The 25,503-nt window shown below is 41.2% G+C and overlaps 1 protein-coding gene across 4 annotated transcripts in view; it reads right to left on the bottom strand.

The window, feature by feature from the left end:
• Positions 1–25,503, bottom strand: part of CRYBG3 (crystallin beta-gamma domain containing 3) — a 115,943-nt gene that overhangs the window by 65,934 nt on the left and 24,506 nt on the right. For 3 of the 4 annotated variants that reach the window (XM_061194038.1, XM_061194040.1, XM_061194041.1), the window contains exons 3-6: positions 14,261–14,694; positions 3,222–9,426; positions 1,452–1,496; positions 1,089–1,204 (exon numbers count right to left, since the gene is read on the bottom strand). In XM_061194038.1, coding sequence (XP_061050021.1) covers positions 1,089–1,204; positions 1,452–1,496; positions 3,222–9,426; positions 14,261–14,694 — 6,800 coding nt within the window. The remainder of the gene's footprint in view (positions 1–1,088; positions 1,205–1,451; positions 1,497–3,221; positions 9,427–14,260; positions 14,695–25,503) is intronic. The other variant, XM_061194042.1, reaches the window with a different exon arrangement.

Genomic DNA, 25,503 nt, shown 5'->3' with positions numbered 1-25,503 from the left:
CTATGCCTGTGCCTATATTTATGTATACATACACTTTACAGATGCTATATACACATTTACATTAAAAACAATAGCTTAACAATTCCAAATTCCACTTCTACCCTAATTTTCCTGTCATTGGACAATAGAGCACATGTGTCTCATTTTATAACATGAAGATACACTACACCACACTGCTTTAACGTGACTACTGACCAGTGGGTAACGCAAACACTGGACAAAGAAACTCTGGCCCCCACATGTCCAGGGGACATGGTCCATAATAACAAATGAGGTTTTCCATCATTTTTACACCATACAAAGAATCTTTCACTTCTTGAGCATATCAGTGATACAAATGACTTTTAAAAAATTTATTTTATTTATTTATTTTTGGCCGTGTTGGGTCTTTGTTGCTGTGCGCGGGCTTTCTCTAACTGTGGAGAGTGAGGGCTACTCTTCATTGCGATGCGCGGGCTTCTCATTGCGGTGGCTTCTCTTGTTGTGGAGCACGGGCTCTAGGCGCACGGGCTTCAGTTGTTGTGGCATGCATGCTCAGTAGTTATGGCTCGCAGGCTCTGGAGCGCAGGCTCAGTAGTTGTGGCGCACGGGCTTAGTTGCTCCACTGCATGTGGGATCTTCCCGGACCAGGGCTCGAACCCATGTCCCCTGAACTGGCAGGCGGATTCTTAACCACTGTGCCACCATGGAAGCCCGATACAAATGACTTTAAGCATGTGGCCTTCACATTCCTCAGTGTCCCACAAATTTTGAACTCATTTTCAAAGCTATGCTTCATTCAATTGAAGCCTTCAACTAAACTTGCCAAATCTATCCTGAAAATAATGCAGTTACAAAATGGTACTGATTATATATACTGTATATATTAGGACTTACTACTTACTGCAGGCTGTAAGTACTAAAAACAACCTATATATTCTGTCACAGTAAATAAAGAGAACAATTAAGTTATAAAATACAAATAACGTTTCAAACAGTTATTCTAGAGGAAAAGGAATGTGACCTCAATACAAAAAACATAAAGCATAAACAGCAAGAAAACACTTAATTTAGGGGGAAAATGCTATAAATTTTAAGAGATCTCTTACCAGCCCCTTACAACTTTTATCAGTACCCCATTCGGAAAGGACCAAGATGTAGCATCGGGAATATTACAGTAGATCTCTTGTTTATATTTACTTCCATGGAGATCATAGATAACCATCTGCAACACACAGTAAGTAGGCACAATAACTAATTTTAAGAATGCAGTTAAAATTCCAAAATGTCCTAGAATGTAGAAAATAAAATATCCTAAATATATAAAAGTAAACATTACTTTAGATGCTAAATCCTTGAGTAAAACAATCATGTTCTAAGTCAGTTAAAAGTACTTACTTTAAACTCCCAAACGTAAAAGTAACCTTACTTCTTGTATTTTATTTTAGTCTACCTAAGAAACTTATGCTTACCTTCCCAGGTCTTGGGTTACACTTCAGAGTTTGTTTGTCAACTTTCTGAAATAATAAAAGTGGAAGAAGTAAGCCGTAAGAAACATAAACAGAAAGATATACAGTTCACTTTCTTAGCGGTCACAGATCCAATTTATCGCATATTTATTTAGTGAGCACCATTACGAGGTGCACCTCTAGGTACTATAAGGGATATAAAGGTAAATACAAAGGAAAATAAAGCTTTGTCTCTGCCCTCAAGAAGCTTATAGCTTAGAAAGGGGAAACAGATGATCACATTCCCATGTCTCTTCTAGGTGGGGGATTAAGTTAAACCCTCAGGTAAAATACAATCAAAATGCCAAGTTATGGAAGTCAAGAGAAATGGCACCAGCATGGAGGTGAGGTGATGGCAGAAGAAGGTTCCCAAGAGGCTTGTGTGAGGAAGTGGTATGGAGCAGACCTTGAAAAACAGGACTTCAGTAAGTGAAAAAATGTGGCGGGTTGGTGTGGAGGTAGTAAAGAAAAAAATTCCAGGAAGAGACCGTCTTGAGAAAAAGTGCAGACATCTTACAGGGCGTGGAACCAGCGCACAAAGAGACAACGCTGAGCAAACAAGACTTGGGGACCTTGTCATAGAGTGAAGAGGCTGCACTTGACTTAGTAGGAAATCGGGAACCATAAAAGAAACATTTCTTCAAATACCAAGCTTTCTTTTAAAAGGACCTTGCCTTGCAAGCTATTGGTTGGTATTCAAGTATTAGTACTTGCTACTAAGGGTATTCAAAGTACAGATACAGTCCTTGGGAATCCTAGAGAAAGTTCCATGATCTTGGAATGTCAGAAAGGACTGTCCTGAGACTTCCCTGGTGGTGCAGTGGTTAAGAATCTGCCTGCCAATGCAGGGGACATGGGTCCGATCCCTGGTCTGGGAAGATCCCACATGCCGCAGAGCAACTAAGCCCATGAGCCACAACTACTGAGCCTGTGCTATAGGGCCCACGAGCCACAACTACTGAAGCCCACATGCCTAGAGCCTGTGCTCCGCAACAAGAGAAGCCGCCGCAATGAGAAGCCCGTGCACCGAAACGAAGAGTAGCCCCCGCTCGCTACAACTAGAGAAAGCCTGCACACAGCAATGAAGACCCAACGCAGCCAAAAATAAATAAATAAATATATTAAAAAAATAAAAGGAATGTCCCATATTCAATGAATAGTCTATAGTAAACATTTAAATATTTCTAAGTTGAAGAAAAGTGTAATTGAATTTCAAGACATTTTCCAGCTATGTTTTCATCTCCTTCTCTCTGAATTAGTCTGTTCGTTGCCCTGCTACGTATGAACAAGAACAAGACCAACTACAGTGAGAGACTGTTGTCAAGCAAAGACTTAAAATATTTTAAGTAGTTAAAATATTTTTAAGTACTGTGAAATATTTTCATGAGACACATAAGCTCAACAGCAAGTGACAATTTTTCTACATACAGTACCTTGAAAAACTCAGAATGCTGTCACTTAATTTAGTTTGAAAACTAAAAATTAGCAAAGAACTGGGATATAACTTGCTTCTCTCTTATGCCTTTTAAATTCTGATGAAGCCATTTTGTTTTCTCAAATGTAACAGTCCAGCTAAAATACATGAGTTATGATACACTTCAAAGAACAAAGTAACCTCTGGTATTTTTTAAAACAATCTTTCACAACCTCAAAACACTGATTTTCTTAATAAACTTTTAGATCATTTCATGACCCAAAGCACTACTTCACTAGTTAATAATCAAAATAACTTACCTCTGTGAATGAGCTTAATCGGCCTGAGGTGTCTTGAGCACGGAAATATTTTGACACTGGCTCCTGAAAAATTCCACCAAATCTGGCTCCTTTTTCTGAGGAATGGATTTTGGAAGTCTGCAAATACTGATGATAAGCACTCTTTAAAGAAGAATGTAGTTTGGAAGTAAGGTCAGATTTTTGTAGAAATGAGGCCTTTTCTGGCCACAGACCAATCTGCAGATTAGAGGTAGTAGGCTCATCTGACATCACATAAGGACTCTTAGAAACGCCAGTACTTTCCTGGTCATCATCAGGGCAAAATGCGATAGAAGAATCCGGCAGCTTGAAGATAACAGTTTCCCGCCTTCTAGCTCTCAGACTTCCTTTATGCAATGGCTCTTCCTCCTCTTCCTCCTCCTCCTCTTCCCCTCCTCTCTGTCTGTCATCTTCATCAAAATTCATCTTTAAACGCTCCGATACTGACTGGAGAAGCGATAAAACAGAAGAGGGCTGGTTTGCACTCTCCCTTGATTTCGTGGAGCCATGATGACCAGGTGAGATTTCGCTGGATAGAATGTCCTCCTGAGAGCTGTCATCCTCATAAATGGGAGACAAAGCTAAGGGATAAATCTTGTACCTTTTGGCCTCTACTGATAAGAACATTTCTGAACTATCATCATCGAATGTCTCACCTAATTTAGTTTCCTTTTCAAAATGACGGACGAGGTCAGTTCTACTCTCAGACCTTTCACACGCGAAAACAGGCATGCTGTTGGTAGACGTGTCAGCAATCAGGAGGGAATGTGTTCTTACTTCTGCAGTAGCGTACTTGTCCTCATCTTGAAGAGGCTCTTCATATAATATAGTAAAGGAAGAATTTTCTTGTTCATCCTGAGAAATGAAGACTAGGTTAGGCTCTTTCTTTTCATCTCCATAATCTAGATCTTTTATTTTCTTATGTACTGCAGTAACAGAGGTTCCTCTGTCTAGCTTTCCTATGGTAGCCTCAGGTTGAAAATCTGGCATTGCTAAGGCCGGGTAGCTTTCATAATCCTTACTTAGCATAGGTGATTCATAACCCCTGAAAGAGGCGAGTCTAGTGTCAAACGCTATCAAGCATGCCTTCATTTCAGGAGGCTCCTTCTCCATTTCTCCACCACTCCCTTCAGCAACCTCTTGGGGTGCTTTTTCAGCTTCAAATATGGGAGGCGTGGCCTCTTCTTGTGTAACGGGCAATTCTAGATCTGTTCCATATATTTTCTCAATGTTTACCACTGTGGACAACACTTTATGCTTCCTGATAGTCCCATCAGAATTTTCTGGGGATGTTCTTTCCATTTCTATCTTAGAGGGCATGGACACAATCGTCCCAACTGTCTCTTTTGCATCTCTCTTACATGCTTTTTCCATTTCTAAGGAAGCAGGTACTGCCTTCTTGTGTGCTTCTTTCACTTCTAACACAAGAGGTACCGTTTCAGTTTTCCTAATAGCCCTTTCGGCATCCTTTTGGTAAGTGTTTTCCATGTCCATCATAGGTCTTTCAGTCTTTCCAGTGATCCCCTCACCATCCTTTTGGTAGATATTTACCACTTCTAATGTAATGGGCATCACCTCAGTTTTGTCCATCTTTCCTCCAGCATCTTTTTGGTAAATATCTTCCATTTCTAGTGTAGCAGGTATCATTTCAACCTTTTCAGCAGTCCCCTCAACATCTTTGTGGTAGAAATTGTCCATTTCTGACATTACCAAAGTCACCCCGGTCTTACCAACATCCCCTTCAGCGTGCTTTTGGTAAATATTTTCCATTTCTAATGTAACAGGTGTCACCTCAGTCTTTGCAATATCCCCTTCAGCATCCTTTTGGTAAACATTTTCCATTTCTAACGTAGCAGGTATCACTTCAGTCTTTCCAGTGATTCCCTCTGCATCTTTTTGGTAGACATTTTTCAATTCTGACATATCAGGTGTCATGTCTGTTTTGCCAATATCCCCTTCAGTATCCCTCATTTCATAAGCTTTTCCCATTCCTAAAATGGCAGGTAATCCCTCAGTTTTTTCAATATATCTCTCAGCATCCATTTGGTACGCTTCTCTCATTTTAAGAATTTCAGTTGCTGGCTCAGTTTTTGAGGTACACAATTCAGCATACTCTTTATGTGCTCTTCCCACTTCTGACATAGGGGGGACTGCCTCATATTTCATAATATTCAATTCAGCACCCTTCTTATTTGGTTTTCCCATTTCTACCATGGAAGGTATAAGCTCAATTCTTCCTATATTTACTTCAGTATCCTTCTTGTGTACTTTCCCTACTTCTGACACTGCACTACTTCTGACACTGCTTTTATTACCGTGTCCTGGCAAGCTTTTTTCAGATATACATAAAAGAGTATCAGACAAACTGCTTGTAGATGTCCCAGGTACATGGATGTCATCATTCACAAATGGAGGCCATGTGAAATTTAGTACAAGAGTTCTTCTTTCCTCTGTCTCAGTTTTGTGATTATCAACACACTTTATTTCCATTTTTTCTTTACAGTCCTCGTTGAGAAACGAATGTGTTTTTGCCTTATCATCTAACCCTGTATGGGGCATGTCTTCAGCTAGTAAAACAGTATCTGACTCCTGCAAATTTATACTATCAGACTGTCCACCTCTATTTCCTAAAAAAGGGGATTTTTGGTAGAGAACAATTTCTCTTCCTTTAACTGACTCTGTGTCACTAACTAAGTTACTTACAGCAAAGAATCTACCTAATGCTTTTTCACTAATTTCACATGTGCTTTGATTTACTGCCTGTTCTGACACCAAGAACTCCCTTACCATATCAAGCGGCTTAACACTATCACTCTTCAGAATTTTTGAAGTATTAGCCTGAAGTTCAGAATCCTGGGTACCCTGAGCATCATTTGCTAAGGTTTCTTGGGCTGAATAAATAATCTCACTGACTAATCCCCTAGCTTGATCTTCTAACAACCAAGATACATTCATTCTATCAGAATCAAAAAGGAGACTCTTCTCACCAACCATAGGTGAAGCACAAGCCTTTTCTTCCCCTTGGACTTCAGACATATTTTCCATGGCCTGCTCTTCCAAATGCTCTGTCAGCTGGATCCCTGTCCGTGTCACTTCTGATGGGTTTTTCTCAGGGATGTATTCTCTTAGGGTACTTGGATTCATTATGCTGTCTACGGCTATATAATCCTGGCAGGTACCAACTGTGTGTCTGGATTTTAGCTCTTCCCTGACAGACTTAAAGATCTCACCAATCAATGTATCAGCCTTTTTACATAAACCACTTTCGAGGTCCAAAAGTTGCTCATGTGCTCTCCTCCTTGCTTCTATGTGCTCAGCAGATGCTTCAGAACACTGCTGGCTTGAGCTGTTAACTGACGCTGGGGCCCCAGCAACTGCTCCAGTCTCTGCTTCCATAGGATTGTCCAATTGGGCGGCAGTTGGGAAATCAAGTGATACCATCCCAGTATGATCCCCAAAATGGTCCTGAAGTGGGGTGACTTCTGCCCCTGTTGGGATAGATGTTTCAAATTCCAAATAAGAGCTACTAGGGTACAGCAGGTTAGTTAAGGAGGTACCTTCATGTGGGACATCTATGGTAACTTTTACAGAACTAAAATTATTTGGGGGATTCTGTGAACTTGTAACCCTGTTAACTTCTTCAGAGTTACTGGAGGAAGAAGGCATGCCATCAATACCACCACTTAGGAAATGAGCACGCTCTTTCTTTCTGTGAGATGAGGCTCTCTTTTCTGATCTCAGCACAGAAGGATTAGTACGAAAATTTGAATCCTCAGATGCAAACGCATTTTTTTCCAAACTCATACCAGAACCCAGAAAAGGTGCATTTACTTTTGTGCTGTCAGTTTCTTGGAATTTTGGGGAAGTATTAGTTAAACTGAGTTCTGCCATTTCTGAAAAACCAGAAATCTTTTTGGTCCCACAAATAACTGAAGGTTGATGAATCACAGAAGGGTTGGCTTCGCAGTTCTGTGCCATTTGCCTAGTGACTTTTCCATCATGAACAGGAGGTAAAGTCCCAAGTACATGACTTTGGAGAAGAGCAGGAGGGTCACCTGAGGCTTCCACCTCTGTTTCCTGTGTACCTTGATATTTGGAGGCAGAAGGAGAAACCTCAGTTTGGCAATTCTCTTTAAGGCTGGCATCTGAATATTTCTCTTTAATCTCTTTATGACCCACTAACTGAAAACTTCTGTCCTGTTCAACTTCTAGGGAAGTCAATTCTGATAAAATAGGACTTGCTGGCACATCTGTAATTTCAAGTGGAGAAGAGATTTTATCCTGAGAAATGTCTCTGGGCTCTGTTTGGGGAACAGGTATCTTGGAGAGACCTAGAGTTTTTCCTCTTCCAGAATGTGACCCAGCAGGAACACTGTTCTGACCATCAACTTCAGATGTTGATAACATTTCTGCAAGGTTATCAGTTTTGGTTTCCAAGGAGAAAAAAGAATCAGACTTGCCTATAGTGCCCTTACTTGCTTTGGTGTTTGACAGCATTAACTCTGCTTTATCACGGTCTTGAGATGAAGTGGAACTGTGGTCCTTAGAGAGGCTTTCGGACTCAAAGCTCAAGTCCACTGCAGTTAAGTGGGTGTCACTGGCTTCAAGACCTAGTGGAAACTGGCATTTTTCACTATCAGGAAGAACTTCCTTGGACTCAAGAATTGCAGATGCATGCTCAGGATGAAGGCAAGCAGGGAGACTCTTCCTGTCTGTGGCCTCAGCATGATTTGCCACATTTTCTTCTTGACACTTACTAGGCTGATGGGAAATACCAATGATGTTGACATCCCCAGTTTCAATGAGCACAGAAGGACCTTCATTCTTTAAAATAGGAATATCCAACCTGCTCAGCATGCCAACTCGGGAAACAAAGGTAGGAGATGAAGTATTGAAATCTGATTTTTTATGGTCAAGGTTAAGAGATGTCCTGGCATCAGGTGATGCTTTGGCTTGCTGAGGACTCTCAGAGTCAAGAATAGATTCCGAAATGTGATTTCTATTCAGTTCAGGTGATATTTTATTGTCTAAGCATGCTACAACTGCTAATTCACTGGTGTGTTTTACAGAGGCAGCATCCTTTTGATTCATTCTAATAATGGGAGGCATTTTGCTATGTGGCCTAACAAGCTTTTTGGCTTCTGTTACCAACAACTTGTCAGTACCTTTGGGTAATGACTCGATTCTATCTTCTGGAGCTTTTACATGACTTGAAGTTGTGGGTGCACCGACTGAGGTGCTTTCTGTTTCTTGCTTGATTTCTGTAGGAGCCAAATTTTCCTGTGTGTCCAGGGCAGACAATCTGTTTTCGTCACTTACAAGTTCTGCATCTGTTACAGCATGTCTCTGGAGAGCAATGTTGCTGGTGTGATTGGCAGCGTGCTTTGATGAGTTACCTTCGGTGTGCTTGTCAGAACACTTCCTCTCTGGCCGCTGCAGAGCTTCACGCCTAATTGATTTATTTGGACTTGGCAAATCTGTATTTCCACGTTTGGTAGTGTCACTCCCATCAGATTTACTACCAGAGAAGTCGGAAATAGCAGGGTTCTCAGGCTCAGCACACTCCTTTCTTTGCACCACTGTCCCATCACTCATCATCGAGCTGTTTTCTATCACCGTAGTTTCTGGTGTCGCTGTCCTCTGCAAGTCTGGACTGCAAGGAATTTTGCTACTGTTACTTTCTGTAAACAATGCTGAACATACCAAATTTCTGTCAGTCTGAGAAACTGGTATACAACTTAAATGGTGCTGTGAGTCAAATTCTCCATCAGTGGAGCTAGAGTTAGTCCCAGAACGGGATGACCGACTTCTCTCAGGTCCCCCAGGATCGTTTTTATTTAAAACATCCCTAGAAGAAGCAGTGTTAGACAGTTCTCGGTTGTTTGTTGAATGGCTTTCTGGGTTGATATTTGTTTTATTATAATCAGAGTCTTCTATCAGGCCTTTAAGCACTTGTCCTTTCACAGAAACGTCTGTGCTAGCTGATGACAATGACACCATCCCGGCCTCTATCTCACTTCCAGCGCCAATATGTGTGCTCGTACTAGAGTCGGAACTTTCATTTTCTCTGTCTAAGGGATTCAAGGTTTCCAGTGCCGTCTGCTGCTTCAAATACTTCCTAATTTGTCTGGGGCCTCGGTACGTTGCATATGTTACTAAAGGCCTCTCTGGTTTACCATCCATTTGTCTGCAAGAAGAAATAGCATGAGAGTATCAGGAAATATAATTAGTAACACTTAACAGTAATTCCAGAAATCATGATGAAGTATATCTTTCAAACACTCCTATTCTTCTTATGTCCAAACTTGGGAAGGAAATCCTAGAATATTTTAGTTCAACCTATCTTTATTAAGCATAATACAGACGTGACCAGCAGCACATGAATGTCAAGCCAGCATGAATGTCTGAGCTCCTCAGAACTGTCCCTCTCACCTGATTATGTCTGTCTCTCTCACAGTGGTTAATGGAGAGAACATGGGCTGACAAGCCTGAGGCTTGAGTTCTAGCTCTGATCTCCAAGGAGTTTTTGACTAGAAGGAACCACATTGCCTTTGTGCCTCATACTGGTACCTCACAGCTAATCACTGGTTTCTCCACCATATCAGAGCATCATAGCGAGTTTCTCTTCCTTTATTTAGATGTGAATTTGGAACAGCAACTTTTAGCACAGAGTTAGAGAAGTTGTAAAGAAAACACCTGGCAAGATGTCTAGCCTGCAGTAAGCACTCAATATATATTTAAGTCAATAAATGACAGAATTGCCTTAAAAATCCTTTCTCCTGTTAAGTTCTTCAATTAGCGGAGTAAGTATTAAACTGGCTGGGTGAATGCAGAAATCAAAAAAGATTTCTAGCACAAGTTCCCTACTTTTTCTCAACCCTAGCATAAAGTTCCTGATGTCCTCAGCATCTAACTTCTTTTGGAGTATCTACCCCTGGGAGCTCTGATGCTATGCTATGTTGCCTTACAGCCCTTAACACACACCTTTCTCTCCCCTTCAATTCCAGCCCCAGACAGAAACTTCTATCCTCTAAGACTCAGTTCCCAAGTTATCCCCAATGCAAACCTACCCCAGGACCCCGTTACTGCTAGAACGGGCAGTTAGCCTCTGATCTGTGGGGACAAAGGGCCCTGAGCACATCACTTGCCATATTAGATTATAAAGATCTATGCACTGATTTATTTCCCCACTAACCTAGTGCCTATTTGAAGGCAGGCACTACATCTTCCTCATTTTCATATTTTTAAGTGCCCTACATAAGATTTGGCAAATGATGTATGTTTAATAACTTTGTGTGAATTAATGAATGGCTAAGTAAAGCAATGATACTAAATGCTAAGTAATTTGTTTCTGACTGTCTTAATCCTTATAGATGATACAAAAGTGTTTTCAATTCTGCTCTCCAGTTACATTTTAGGGTCCCAGCTACAAAAATGTATGGTAGAAAAACTTGATGTATGCTCTAACTTTTTCAGGTTAAACATATAATTAACAAAACATTATAGAGGGGGCTTCCCTGGTGGCGCAGTGGTTGAGAATCTGCCTGCCAATGCAGGGGACACGGGTTTGAGCCCTGGTCTGGGAAGATTCCACATGCTGCGGAGCAACTGGGCCCGTGAGCCACGACTACTGAGCCTGCGCGTCTGGAGCCTGTGCTCCGCAGCAAGAGAAGCCGCGATAGTGAGAGGCCCGCGCACCGCGATGAAGAGTGGCCCCCACTTGCCGCAACTAGAGAAGGCCCTCGCACAGAAACGAAGACCCAACATAGCCATAAATAAATAAATAAATAAATAAATAAATAAATAAATAAAATTAAAAAAAAAAACATTATAGAACCCATATGAATAACTAAGAAATCCAGTTATCAGTATTCCAGTATATAAAAATGACGTATTTTCTCCCCAACTTTATTTTTTTAATAAATTTATTTATTTATTTTTTATTTTTGGCTGCGTTGGGTCTTCATTGCTGCGCATGGCTTTCTCTAGTTGCGGAGAGCAGGGGCTACTCTTCATTGTGGTGTGTGGGCTTCTCATTGCGGTGGCTTCTCTTGTTGTGGAGCATGGGCTCTAGGCATGTGGGCTTCAGTAGTTGTGGCTTGCAGGCTCAAGAGCACAGGCTCAGTAGTTGTAGCACTCGGGCTTAGTTGCTCCACAGCATGTGGGATCTTCCCGGACCAGGGCTCGAACCCGTGTCCCCTGCATTGGCAGGCGGATTCTTAACCACTGCGCCACCAGGGAAGCCCTCTCCCCAACTTTAAAGCAACACCATGAAGAATGCTAGGTTTGTCCACATGATAGAACACAAAGTAAACCTCTGACATGTAAAATCTCAATTAACTGTGCCCCTTAACGTAGTTCTTGAATTTTAGCTGAAATAATTTATTTCAATCTATATAATTGCTGGCCTCTAAAATCCTATCACACCACTATTGTAAAAATCTGTATTAGTTACATTCATTTTACTGTCTATTTTAAAACAGCTACAGGAGATGTATAGAGAAAAGCTTTGCATTGGAGAAGTGATTTTAGCTGCTACACAAATTTCAGGCTAGATCAAAGACAGTTATGAAACAAAGTTAAAAGTTGGATAAGGGAACCTATCTAAGAAAACATACAAGAAGAAAAAATACATATAGGTAAATTAATGTTATTGGTAAAATCCTATATCAAAAATGCATAAATTATTCAGAAAATACAAGAGCTTTTCAGAACAATACACGAAGATCCAGAAGTATGAACAGATGACAAGAAGTTTTATTGTTTGATTTTTCTTTCAAAGCTTTTAAATTTTATACTTAAAACCTACTTTCAAGGCTGCAAATTTTTTTTCTCTAAAAGATCATCAAAATGTACATGATGTCCAAAGAAATAAGACTCGAGAGATAAGGATCGGAAGTTTATTCTTCAAGTATAGTAAACTCAGGTTCTCTTACTACCAACTCCATCCTAACGAGACGTCAAGGCGTTTTATTCTACATCAATCCAATAATGCGACTTTTGCTCTAAAAGAACTTCTATTAAAATAAAGCACAGAGAAAAATCCACTCCAGAAAAAATTTCAGTTCACTGTAAGAATGCCTTTTGGTAGTTTTGGAGTCCTTTTTGGGGGAGGGGGGGCGGATAATTGTTTTCCATTCCCGTCTTGGGAGCTTTCTGGTTACTGTCAACTAGAATGATTAAACTGATTTATATGAACCAGTATAAATTTCTAATGAAATAATCTCCCTCAGCACCCTAGGTGGAAATGTTATATGCTTGTGACTAAAGTATGTACCCTTTATACTAAACAACTATATTATCATGTTTAAAGCACTGAACATCAAAGTTTCAAGCTTAGCTTCATGTATTATAATTAGTCCTTTCAGGTACTAATGAGCTACACTCACACGTTGTAAAGGGTTAGTCATGCCAAGATAGTCTATTTTCTACAACATTCTTTCACAGGTTGTAGTTGAGTCTTCATAATTAAATAGTATTAAGAACATAAGACTGTCCTTTAATTAAGATTTTCCCTAATAAAGAAAATAGAAAGAAAATGGAAATGTCAAAAATACATAACTTTACAAATAAACTAAAGATGGAAAATTAAAAAGGTTTATTTTCATAAACTGAATAAAGAACATATTAATTTCATGTATTATGTAATTGTGCATGGGATCTGTAGCTTACCCAATATAAGTAGAGGTATCTGATCCAAACAACACTAAGAAAAAAGTAAAATACCTAGAAATTTCAAATATTTAAGGGAATAGACATACATATGGAAAATCTGGAAAGGTTTTTACGCATTTCAACCCAAACATAACTACCTGTCACGTGAAGGTTTATTAAGCCTCCAAGTACTACGTATGGCTGCAAACTTAATACATCTGATACTACAAAGGTCAACCAAAGACATGTCATTCTTCAAAGAAAATTCTATAAAGGCAGCCTGAAAATAATAGCATTAGAGCAAAAGTATTCAGTATATCTAATTCACTTTTAGTAAGTATGATTAAGCTACTTTTTTAGCGTTAAGATTTATTTCCTTTCAAATTACATAGTTAAGAATATCTTCGGGCTTCCCTGGTGGCACAGTGGTTAAGAATCCGCCTGCCAATGCAGGAGACACAGGTTCAAGCCCTGGTCCAGGAAGATTCCACAGGCCGCGGAGAAACTAAGCCCTTGCGCCACAACTACTGAGCCCTTATGCCACAACTACTGAAGCCCACGCGCCTAGAGCCTGAGCACTGCAACAAAGAGTAGCCCCTGAGCACCACAACTAGAGAAAGCCCACACAGCAACGAAGACCCAACGCAGCCAAAAATAAATAAATCAATAAATAAATTTTTTAAAATAAAATAAAACAGATCCTTATCAGTTACGAATGAATACTTTTATGTTACACAAAATGTCTAACAGACTCAACATTGTTATAAACATTTTCTGGATAGAAAATGTTCCTTCTAGCTCATGTGAGTAAAAGAAAAACAAGTTAGTGCCCATTTGTAAATCAAAGAAAGAAAAAAGGGGTGGTGAAATGTTCCTTAAATTTGTTCAAGATTTGTTTCTTGGAGCTGTGGGAAAGGTTCAAAAGGCTAATTTCATGAATAAAGTCAATTTAATTTCTTTTCTTAACCCCTTTAATTGGATTCCACAAAGAAAAGATATTGATGGAATGTGAACACAAACCGTAGGATTATTTTTGTTCCCAAAATGCAGATATTGAACACATTGCCTGTCCTACTACAGAAGAATTCAGACAACAGAAAACACTCCCATTTAAGGAAGTCTTAAATCAGAAATAAATTGTTTACTATGACAAAGTTAGCACCTAAAAGGTATTAGTACCACCCCCTAAAATAGCTCAAAGGGCCCTAGATATGTGTATGGTACACAGAATCATATAATTTTTCACCTAGTAGCAGGGACGTTACAGAATACTTTTTCTAATCCCCTTAATGAACAGTAGTAGAACTAAGGCTCAAAAGCTAGGTCCAAAAGCTCAGTTTTTTTAGATAAGTAGATTTTAAACTTACTTTCTTAGCAAATCACTGGTTTCCTGTTCACTGTCTTGTGTTGTATCCAAAGAAAAGGCATCTGAGGATTCAGCTGAGTTGGACTCTTGTGCTTCTGCTGGAAGTGCCAGGGTTCCCAGGGAGCCACTGACAACAGCCCTCTCCCTTTGGACCCCTTCCTCAGGATGGTCACTGGGATTTCGTAAGTCTTTCTCAGTTTTGTCATGTTCATCTTTGAAAGAAGATTGCTTGGCTTCACCAAGAGATGATTTTCCTGAGATATTGAATAAGTTACCAAGAAACTGAAAAAAGCTTTCTTTCGGCTGTTTATCGCTTTCTCCCATTTTGGCATCTGAAGTGGAACCAGAAAGGTCATTTGGCTTTTTGGAATATTCCTGTGTTGGAAGAGTGATTAGCTTCTCAGCATGGTTCCTTTTGTCCTCACTTTGGGGAATCTTTGAAAACAAAATAGAGAATATTAAGCAACATCATTTAAAAAATGACATAGGCTAACTGATAACCTATTACATGACACACTCTGTGCCAGACGCCAGGGATACATCTGTGAATAAGATAGATGGCTTCTGTTCCCTAGTAGTTTACAAGCTACTGAAGGGCACCGTCAGCGCAACTTTAACAAAGCTATATAGTAAATGTCACAAAGGGGGAAGTACAGCTCACGTGGGGACCCAGGAGTAACTAGTCCAGATTTGGTTGTGGCGAGAGCAGAGGAGGTAACTCGGGATACTTCCTAAAGGAAGTGCCCTCTGAAGGAGACCTAAAAAGTGCCTATGTGATGCCTGTGCATCTCCCTCACTCTCTGTTCTCCGCTCCCTGCGCCTTCTTCCCCCCGTCTCTCTGCATTTAGAGAGGTGTCAGCTTCTAAGGAGTTTAAAATGACTGGAGGTAAGAGTGTAAAATGAGAAGAGCAAAAAGTAAGTATGGAGAGATAAGTAAAAGGACAGATCATGGCAGACCTCAGAGGTGTTTAAATTTAGCCTTTATGATTACAGAGCTAATGGACAGTATTTTCACACACTCGGTACCTCAGGCAACACCTAAATAGACTGCATCATTTCAGTACTGTGTTAACCCCTGAAGCTGCCACATGGTGGAAAACTGTTCCTCAAGAAGATGAGGAAAGACAGCAACATGGTGTATCAATTTAGAGGAAAAGCCCACTACAAACTCTTCAAGGTAAAACACAAAGCCCTGATATGTGCATTAATGCAAACGGTGGGTAACACCGGGAATTCCTGCAGATGTTAGTTAAACACTTTCAGGGGTGCATTCTACCTGCTCATGATTAACCTACGAGTGAAGCGAGCTCCCATTCACGCGCACTCTGTGTGAGGAGACCGAGCTGCTCCATCCGAGTGCGCGCTGGCATTCCAGGGCACACTGCTCCCTACAGCTTCCTTAGCTTCAGGCCAAGGGCCGGCTCAGCCTGCCTGCCCAACGTGCTCACTCACCTACTTGTAAAAGGAATGCGGTCTGACAGTATCTGTCGGATGTCACACTCACTAGTCCTTATAAAAGGAAAGCTCAAGTGTGAGTCAGAAAAATATCAGGACACCAAGGTGACACCACCTTAGGCCACTGTAGGATCACAGGGAAAAGTTTTGTAAGAAGCTGATCTTCAAGAACATCATAAGTATAATGTCATTTGTTTACCTCCCTTCCCTGTTTTAATCCAAATTCAAAACAGTTTAAAGGAGTGTTCCACTAACCACTAATAATATTTGGCATATGAATGGTTGAGAAAATGTTTAGAACCCATTAGCCCAGGAAATTAATTTCAAGCGAACAATATCTTTTGTTTGTTCCCACCTTAGAAGTCAGGGATATTTTTGAGTAAACACACAGCATAGCATTTTTCTCTGTGTGACGTCCTTAATATAACTTGTGAGTCTCTACATTTAGAGTAGCACCAGCCTTCCAGAGTCACTCAAAGTCTCACCTTTTACTGGTTTCAACGGCAACTCAATCCCACATGCCTCCACCTCATCCACCCAGCCTCCTGCTCTTTATGGGGGTCTGCGCTATAAATTAACTGCGCCCTCTACTCGTGTTGACAGCATAAATGGCCTCTCGGTACAGCAGTAGAAAATATGCTAGTTGACATTTTGAAAGTGATCATGTGTATGAAAGACATATATTTTTTTGCCTTTAACTACTCCATTTAATTTGTTGTAATGGCCATCCACAATATTTCTTCCTGCTTCAAAATGAACTAAGACTGCAACACGAAGAGAACAGTGATTTGTTTTCTGCAACGAGTATGATCACTCATCCTGGGAGGCTACCCGAGGAATGTGAACTACAGGCTACTCACTAAAATAACACAAATATTCCTAAAATGCTTTAGAGATTCACAAAGGAGTTCTATAAAATTGGGGCAATGGTTTTTAAAAAAGGAAAACTTAGAGAACACGGAAATTACATTTCTTGACATCCATAAAATCTCAAGACAAATAATTTGTCAAAAATACAATTTCACTGCCTCAATTATTTTTACTTGACAATTCCTTTCAAAATATAATGGACTGCTGTCTCAACAAGGAAAATACACTTTGCTAAACCAGTGAAAGCCTTCCCATTTAACGTTTTTAGAGTGATACATATAAAATTCTTAAAAATCACTTGTTTCGGGCTTCCCTGGTGGCGCAGTAGTTGAGAATCTGCCTGCTAATGCAGGGGACACAGGTTCCAGCCCTGGTCTGGGAAGATCCCACATGCCGCGGAGCAACTAAGCCCGTGCACCACAACTACTGAGCCTGCGCGTCTGGAGCATGTACCCCGCAACAAGAAAGGCCGCGACAGTGAAAGGCCCGCGCACTGCGATGAAGAGTGGCCCCCACTTGCCGCAACTAGAGAAAGCCCTCACATAGAAATGAAGACCCAACACAGCCAAAAGAATAAAGTAAATAAATAAATAAATAAGTCAGGAGCTCTTTAAAAAAAAAAAAAAATCACTTGTTTCTCCTTCCCCTCAATTATCACTTCTTTGCTATTCCAGAATCCCTGTATCTTAAATGTACTTCAGAGCATTTTAATGCCTTAGTTGCTTAATTTCTGCCTACTAATCTTATGAGAAATTTGTATCAGTAATGAAAATACCTTCAACAACACCACCAAAAAACTATTTAAATTTAGAGACAAAAGTTAGCACGAAAGAGCACTGCTATTCAAAGTTAACACAACAAACCCAGGATTTATATAACTACATCTTAAAATGTGATATAAAATAGCTGCTTGCCCTCAGCCTAGACAACAATGAAGTTCAGTCTGCCACAAGCTAGGGCCAATGTCACCCGCCAACAGGACTGTCTGCCACCGTTCCAATGAGTACTAGAATGAAAGCACTCGGGATTCAAGCAAACGTTAACAAAACATCGATTCCAGTTGCCCTCAAAGATGTTGGGATTCCGAATATAACATATAAAGGCTACTAATGAAGGCATATGTATCTTGGGAATTTAATTTTTTTTCCCCTTCATACTCAATATGTTGTAACGCAGTGTCCTTAGGTCCAAATTCATCCGTCTATCTATCTATGCTCTTTGCTATGTGCCCAACACAGGGAAACACAGGAAAGCATTAAGTACAATGATTAATAAGACTCAGCTGTGGCTTCAAGGAACTTACAGTCTAGCAAGATACTCATCATTATATCACTGTGTGGGGCATAGGAGAGATATGGACACAATGGAAGACAAAATTAATTTGGCTGGGGATGGGGAGAATCCACTACACAGAGGAGGTGATGTCTGAGCTTGCTCCTGAAGGGTGAGAAGAGCATTCAAGACATAAGGTAGCGCCTGGGTCGAGCACACAGAAGTGTGAAGTACGTTTATCACGGCAGGGCCGTGGGTGAAGAAGACTGGGGCACAGAGGATAGAGAATGAAGTCGATAAGATAACCAATTAGAAGTGGAGGGTGACAGATAACAAAGTCACAGATGATTAAGTTTTCTAAATTGGGAAACTATCTAAGTAGTTAAGACAGAAATGGATACGGGAAATAGAAGGAAAGGTGAGATTAGAGCCTTTGTGGGGTTTGGGGGAGGTGAGGCAACAAACTAGATGTCAAACGTGTAGAATCTGTGGTCCCCTGGTGAAGAAGTCAGAGCACAGTTAAGAACACAATTTGGCGATACACAGTGTGTTCAGGGGAAAGGGGGACCAACGAAAGAGCCTTGGGGAGAAAAGATTAAAAGGCAGGCACAAAGAAGAAAACAATCAGTGAAAGAGATGGGGAAGGCCAAAACTGGAGCAGTCATCCCACCGGAATGCTGGTCTCCAAAGGCAAACGCCGAAGGATATATCCAAAAGCAAAGGGGAGCAAATGCCAAACGCCACTGTAAGGTCAAGAAAGATGAGGACTGTCCTCCTCACTGTTCTTCAAAAACATGAGGCCCACTCATCCCTCGGGAATTGTGCATTCACTCTTCTCTCTGCCTAGAATGTGCTTCCCCCACAGAGCTATATGACTCACACCCGCTCACCACCTTCACACCTTTATTAACTGTCATCTCTTCATTTGAAGTTTCCCTAGTCACTCTATCTAAAATAGTAAACTCCTCCACTCTGAAACGGCCTATATCCCTTCTCTGCCTTATTTTTCTCCTTTGTACTTGCTAGTATCAAATACACACATCTCACACACACACATATTATTTAATATGTTTCTTCCTCTAGAAAGTAAAAGCCACAAGTGCAGGGGTTTTTTTCTGTTTTATTCATGGCTGTTATCTCTAGCACCTTGAAATGTGCCTGACAATAAGGGGTGCTTAAATACTTGCTGGACTAATAAACGAAGGAATGAAGACCATAGGAAAGCCCTAGGAATGCAGGAGAAATAGTCATAACAGCTCAGGAATTTGTGAGTACAGCCCCAAACGCAAGGTGTTAAACAGTGAACACAGAGCAAAGAAATAGGAACACTCGGTAAATCATTCAATAGAAGGCAACACTTTTGAGAGATTTTTTTTTTTTTAACTAGAGAAAAGGTAAAAAGGTGACAGTTTAAGGTCCAAGACAGAAGAAATGACTTTTTGTTCCTGTTTTGTGGCTCAGCTCTACACCTGGTGGGAAGGGAGTAACGGCTGTACAACAGAAGGATGACGGATTTGAGAAAGGAAAGCAGAAGGTGATGAGATGAAGAGACCAGTACAGTCTCTAATACTTCTAATGAAGGGGAAGCACGAGCCTTGGAGCGGAGTAGGGGCATTTCCTCTTCCAGCTACAGTGATAAGGAAGTGGCTAAAGCCTGAGCAATTCTGTAAGGGGGAGAAAACCATGAGCGAGGTCCAACAAGTGGCTCTGACCTCAGTAAAGTGAGAGGAGAGATGCTTAGCTGAGGAAGGGACACAGAGGTGGAGCTGGGATCTGAGCTCCCGAAATAGAGAAGACTTGGAAGAGCGTTTGGGGGAATGCAGCAATAGGCTGAGACCAGGTGTACCAAGGAACAGTCGGGGTCAATGCAAATTTTAAGGTATTCATTCTTTTTTTTTTTTTTTTTAAGATTTATTTATTGATTGATTGATTGATTGCTATGTTGGGTCTTCGTTTCTGTGCGAGGGCTTTCTCTAGTTGCGGTGAGCGGGGGGCCACTCTTCATCACGTTGCGTGGGCCTCTCACTATCGTGGCCTCTCTTGCTGCGGAGCACAGGCTCCAGACGCGCAGGCTCAGCAGTTGTGGCTCATGGGCCTAGTTGCTCCGCGGCATGTGGCATCTTCCCAGACCAGGACTCGAACCCGTGTCCCCTGCATTAGCAGGCAGATTCTCAACCACTGCACCACCAGGGAAGCCCCAAGGTATTCATTCTTATATAAATGATGAACAGTGAGATACTACTCTATATGCTTTGATCCAACAGCGAAAAAAAAATATACCAAGAGCCCTGCTTTCACAGAGCCTACATTCTAGGGATGTGAGAACTTATTTTCAGGTCTAATTGGCATTAGTTTGTCACCTCCTTCATCAGCCTCTAACAGGTGGCCGGTGCTGTCCCAACCTGGTGACTGGCACAGGGAACAAGGTCAAGAAGGTCAAGAAGGCCAAGGGGTAGAGAGTGTCACCAAAGAGTCTGTTGAGTGAGAAATAGTGAAGAGCCAGATGGCCCTTCCTTTAGTGTCTCAAGCACCTGGCTTGGTCATCCTCCCCCGCTCAGGCTCTGCCTTCACTGTACACAGCAGGGATAATCCTTACAACACCCTGACCTGCAGCTCCTTAGCATCCTCAACTCCGATGACCTCCACTTCTGCCGGACCTCACAGTTTGGCAACCCCTGACCCTTGTCTTTACCCATAATCACCCAGCCTGTGAATCTCAATCTCAGGCATTCCCAAGTGTTCACACCCTGTCATCTTTCCAGCTCTCTTAACCCACTGTCCCAGGTGCACCCACCACACCAGTCCTCCTGCCTCATCACAGCTTCTGGCCTCTCTCACTCTGTCCCTTTCAGCTCCCACAAATTTTCGTATCTTTTCTATCCAGCCATCAAATATGGCTAACACCCTCAGAGCCTCTTTTGTTTGTTCTCTGGTCATCCCCACCCGGAAAGATTCCAGTTTTATCTTTTCCACATAAGTGAATGCATCTTGCTTTAAAAATCCACAGGGATATGCACAACTATGCAGATGTAGGCTGCCAATAATTCACGATTTACAGCCTCTGCTGGAAATCAGTCTGCAACAGTCCCCATTTTCCACAGCAGCTATTTCAAACCTTTGCCACGCCCCTCAAGCCACGCCCCCTCCACCATCCCATCCCTCGCCCAGCAAAGGCACCTACCTTCTACTTCATGGAGATGCTCTCCTATGGTCCTGCCTCCACCCCTCCTCTACCTGCCTCACAGCACATCTGTCCCACTTCCTTCACTCACCCTCACCATAAAGGGATGAAGGACTCCTCCTCTAAGGATCCACCAGGGCACCACTTCATAACACTTGATGTCTCCTAAGGAACCCCACTTCCTCGTCTGCCCCTTCTGCGAGCCCACCATTCAAAAGTCTAAGTCCAGGGACAGCCTTCTCCTCTGCCTTCACGACCAACCTCCTTAAAAGGAGTCACCAACCCTCACCATCTTCTTTCCCTTTCCTCCCAGTGACTCCTTGAGCCCCTGCAATTTGGCTTCTGCCCCAGTTGTGCTCTGACCACGATCTCTCAGAGACACGGTCCTACTTGCTAATTCAATGTACTTTTTTTCTGCCCTGGTCTCATATGATGTGTCTACAGGAGGTGAGACTGAATATGATCCTGAAAACCAATCTTCCTTGGCTTCCATGACATCACCCTGAGGTTTCCCTTCTAACTCTCTTAATGCTCTCTCCATCTCCTTCAAGTTCACATCCTTCTAGCCATTCCCTACATATCATGTTTCTCCAACTTCCAGCCCGGGGCTACTTTACCTTCATGATCTTCTTATGAGGTCTCATTTCTCACAGATTAATCAGATGATTGCCAGATTTGTATTCTCAACTCAGACTGTATATCCAACGATCAACCCAACATCCATACCCACCTGGATGCTTCACTGGCACCTCAAACTCAATACATCTAAAACTGAACTTAATCATGCTATGTCTCCATTCTTCCATTTTCTGTAAACTGTAACACTCCCACTTGTTAAAAAGTCAGATGAAACATCAGGACACCATGACCTCTCTCCTAGAATACTGCCAGCAATGAATGACTTGTTTCCTTGCTTCCATTCCTAAAGTTCCCCAGTCTGCTCTCCAGACAAAAGCCAAAGCAATCTTTTAGATTTCAAATCTAATCATCCTTAAAGGCCTCCATTGGCTGTGCACCCTTGTCAGGATAAAATCTAAACTCCCTAGCATGGCATTTAAGATCTTGGTGGATCTAGCCCCTCTCTGATTCGATCTCTTGTCACTCGCAACGCTCACAGTGCCTAATGTCACCATATGCGGTCCCAGGCAGTCACGGGAGCCTATTTTCTCCCCCCTCCCCTCTTGCTTCCTCTTTCTCTTACTACAGGTATGTCTTTGCACAAAGCTATTACCACTGCTGAGACCATTTATCCCTTGCCCTCTTTGCCTGGGAAATTCCTACTACAACTCAAAAGCTTTTCAGAATGGAAACTGCCTACATATATGCGTGCGTGCATGCATGCGTGTGTGTGTGTGTGTGTGTGTGTTCTTCCAATAAACAACTCTAACACCCTATTTTTCCTTGTCACCACAAGGTTAGGGCAAACAACTTTGCTTTCAGCACGAGTAGGACTATTACCTAGATTACTTACAGTTACCAAAATCTGGCATTCATAAACTAAACCCAGCTGCTTACTAGACAATTCTAGTTAGTTTTCTCCTAAGATATCTGGCCATAACACATTACTTGGCAGAATCATTCCCTGATATCAAGATTGGGTAACTGGTGGCACCTTTCAGCAGGACCGGGAATACAGGAACAGAAGGAAATTAGGATAAAATACACTGAATTCAACTTTGAGTAAATCAAATCTCATAGTCAGTGACCTTCACAGGAAAGGTCCATCAAAGAATTGGCTCCATCACCCTGAAGCTCAGGAGAACACATTGGGCTGGAGGGACAGATGTGATTTTTGTCATTGGCTAAGATGTAGGTAAAATCAACCAGGGCAGGTGTGTAAGGTGAGAAGAGAAAAGAACAAGATGACATAACGTAGGGGGAAACCATTCCTTCTTGTTATGGTATAAACACTTCTCCAACGAAAACACTGGGCCAGAATAATAAATGTTTTTAATTCTATGAGAGCCTTTTGGAGCTCTCAAATCAGTATCTGGCACCTGGGGAGGCAAATTTACTCACAAAAATCTAGAGTATGTACATGAGCCTTCATCCCCAGTTTCCATTTTCATAAGGTACGCCACCACAGCACAAAGTAGGACTATTCCAGGTCTATGAGAGGTTGGAGCCGCTGCAAATCAAACCAGATACCATGCGATACATTCAACATCCAAGAACTCTGAGATATCAAGGCCCCAGAGCACCACCAGCCATATCAACAGGCTTAAGCCCTGGCAGCCCCTTTGGTCATGTGAATGGCGCAGTAACATGCAGTGCAATCTCCACTTCAGGCACCCTGACAGCACCCAGTCTTTATAGAAGCACTCAAGGGTGAGAGTTTTTGACTTCTAGCTAAAGTTCAATGTGCATACATACGTTCATGTATGTCTTCTTTTCAAATGTTACAGAGAATCAATGTTTCTAATAGCTGATTTCCATACTATTCACCCAGAAAAAGTCAGCACCATTCTTAAGCAAAGAGTTAGATTCTAAGTTGTAGTCAGACTGTATATGGCAAGAAGACAGCTCTTTTCCTCAGTACCTAAATTGTGTTGGGTATCGTGCAGTGCAGCACATGTTATCTCAGTTAATTCTAAAACACTTCTATAAAATAAGGATTGACACCTCCCACTACAGAGCAGCAAACCAAAGTTCAGAGAGGTTGAGTAAATTTTCCAAGGTTAGAAAGCTACCACATGGAGACCTGGGATTTAAGCCCAGATATGTCTGATTCCAAAGACTGTGTTCTTTCCATCACTGCACGTGTAATTTTAAAACTGTTCCAAGGAGGTGTCATGGCTGGCAGAGGAAGGGAATAGTGGCTGACTCTGAGGCTCCAGGCTACTCATCCCCATCATCAACAGGGGAGCATTGCTTGAATCTGTTTATATACGGGGTTCCAAGTCCAACTATAGTTGAAATTTTTAAAAAGAGAGTTCCCGTGTTTGAAAAAGAAAAATTTTTAAATCTTGATATTAAATTGATGTCATATTGCTATTTGTATCACTGAGAAAAAAAGGACAGCAAGCATGCATTAAGGCTATAATTTATTTTTAAAAATTAGTTCAGTAATTAAATTTCTCCTAACCATGCAAACATTTAATATATTTAAATTTGACTACCATTTCACCTCTGGCCAAAAAAGAGTTGAAAAAGACCAATAAGGAAAGAAGAGTTACACAAATCAAAATATAAACAAATGCATAATTTAATATATTCACCTTACTAAACAGTACTGTACCCTCAATATAGGCATTGATATAAAGAACAATTTGTGACTATTTTTATTCAGTGAGATACTCTTGAACTACAATTCTTCCATTTTTACATATCAGTGAACAGTGGCAACTATAAAAAAAAGCGTGGCTCTTTTTAGTAAATTATTTATGATAATATTAAAAATAAGGGTTATGAATTATTAACAACTAACAGTAATATGCACTAGATTGACACTCCTCGGTTGTCCCTAGAAACATCATAGGCATATAGCAACCAGACATCTCTTAAAAAATACCAGAACCTTCACCAAAGTTGTATGATCAGTTATGAGCAACAATTCTAAAATGGGGCAAGAGTTAAACTTTATATAAAGCAGACGCCAAGCTACTGAGAACAAGCCTAATGATCGTCAAGTTATTTAGGCCTGGTTTGGAAAATCTATAACCTATGGTTCAGATTTAATTCATTTTATTTAGCTCATGACTCATTCTGAAAACAGACTTACTGCCACAGCTCTTTTAATTTTTAATAGGATTTCTTTTTGGTAAATTAAGTTTATAAGTATATCTTACAAATTAAGTTCACAAATGGGAAGCACTATGGTATAGAACTGCATCTGAATTCTCCTGCCTCTTCTCAATAATAATATGAGTTTGTCAAGTGACAATCTCTCTGAGATTCACTTTCCTCAACTATTAAGAGATAAATATTCTGGACTTCCCTGGTGGCGCAGTGGTTAAGAATCCGCCTGGCAATGCAGGGGACCCAGCTTCGAGCCCTGGTCCGGGAAGATCCCACATGCCGCGGAGCAACTAAGTCCATGCGCCACAACTACTGAGCCTGCGCTCTAGAGCCCGCGAGCCACAACTACTGAGCCTGTGAGCCACAACTACCGAAGCCCGTGCACCTAGAGCCTGTGCTCTGCAACAAGAGAAGCCACAGCAATGAGAAGCCTGCGCACCGCAACAAAGAGTAGCCCCCGCTCTCAGCAGCTAGAGAAAGCCCACGCGCAGCAGCAAAGACCCACTGCAGCCAAAAATTAAATAAATGAATAAATAAATTTATAAAGAGAAAAAGAGATAAGAATTCTGATTAACACTGGAGATAAACCACACACACTGATTTCTTCTCTTGTACAAAACACTCTAAAATGACAGAAAAGGTTTATTTTTAAGTTATAAATACAAGGAGAGGAAGAGAGTAGATATTAGCAGATAAGAGATTTCAGAAAAAGTTTAGAAGGCAAAAGC

This window comes from Eubalaena glacialis, chromosome 6 (genome assembly GCF_028564815.1).
Source record: "Eubalaena glacialis isolate mEubGla1 chromosome 6, mEubGla1.1.hap2.+ XY, whole genome shotgun sequence".
Classification (NCBI taxonomy): Eukaryota; Metazoa; Chordata; class Mammalia; order Artiodactyla; family Balaenidae; genus Eubalaena; species Eubalaena glacialis.
The sequence above is the reverse complement of the archived record's forward strand: the minus strand, read 5'-3'. Positions and strand labels throughout refer to the sequence as shown.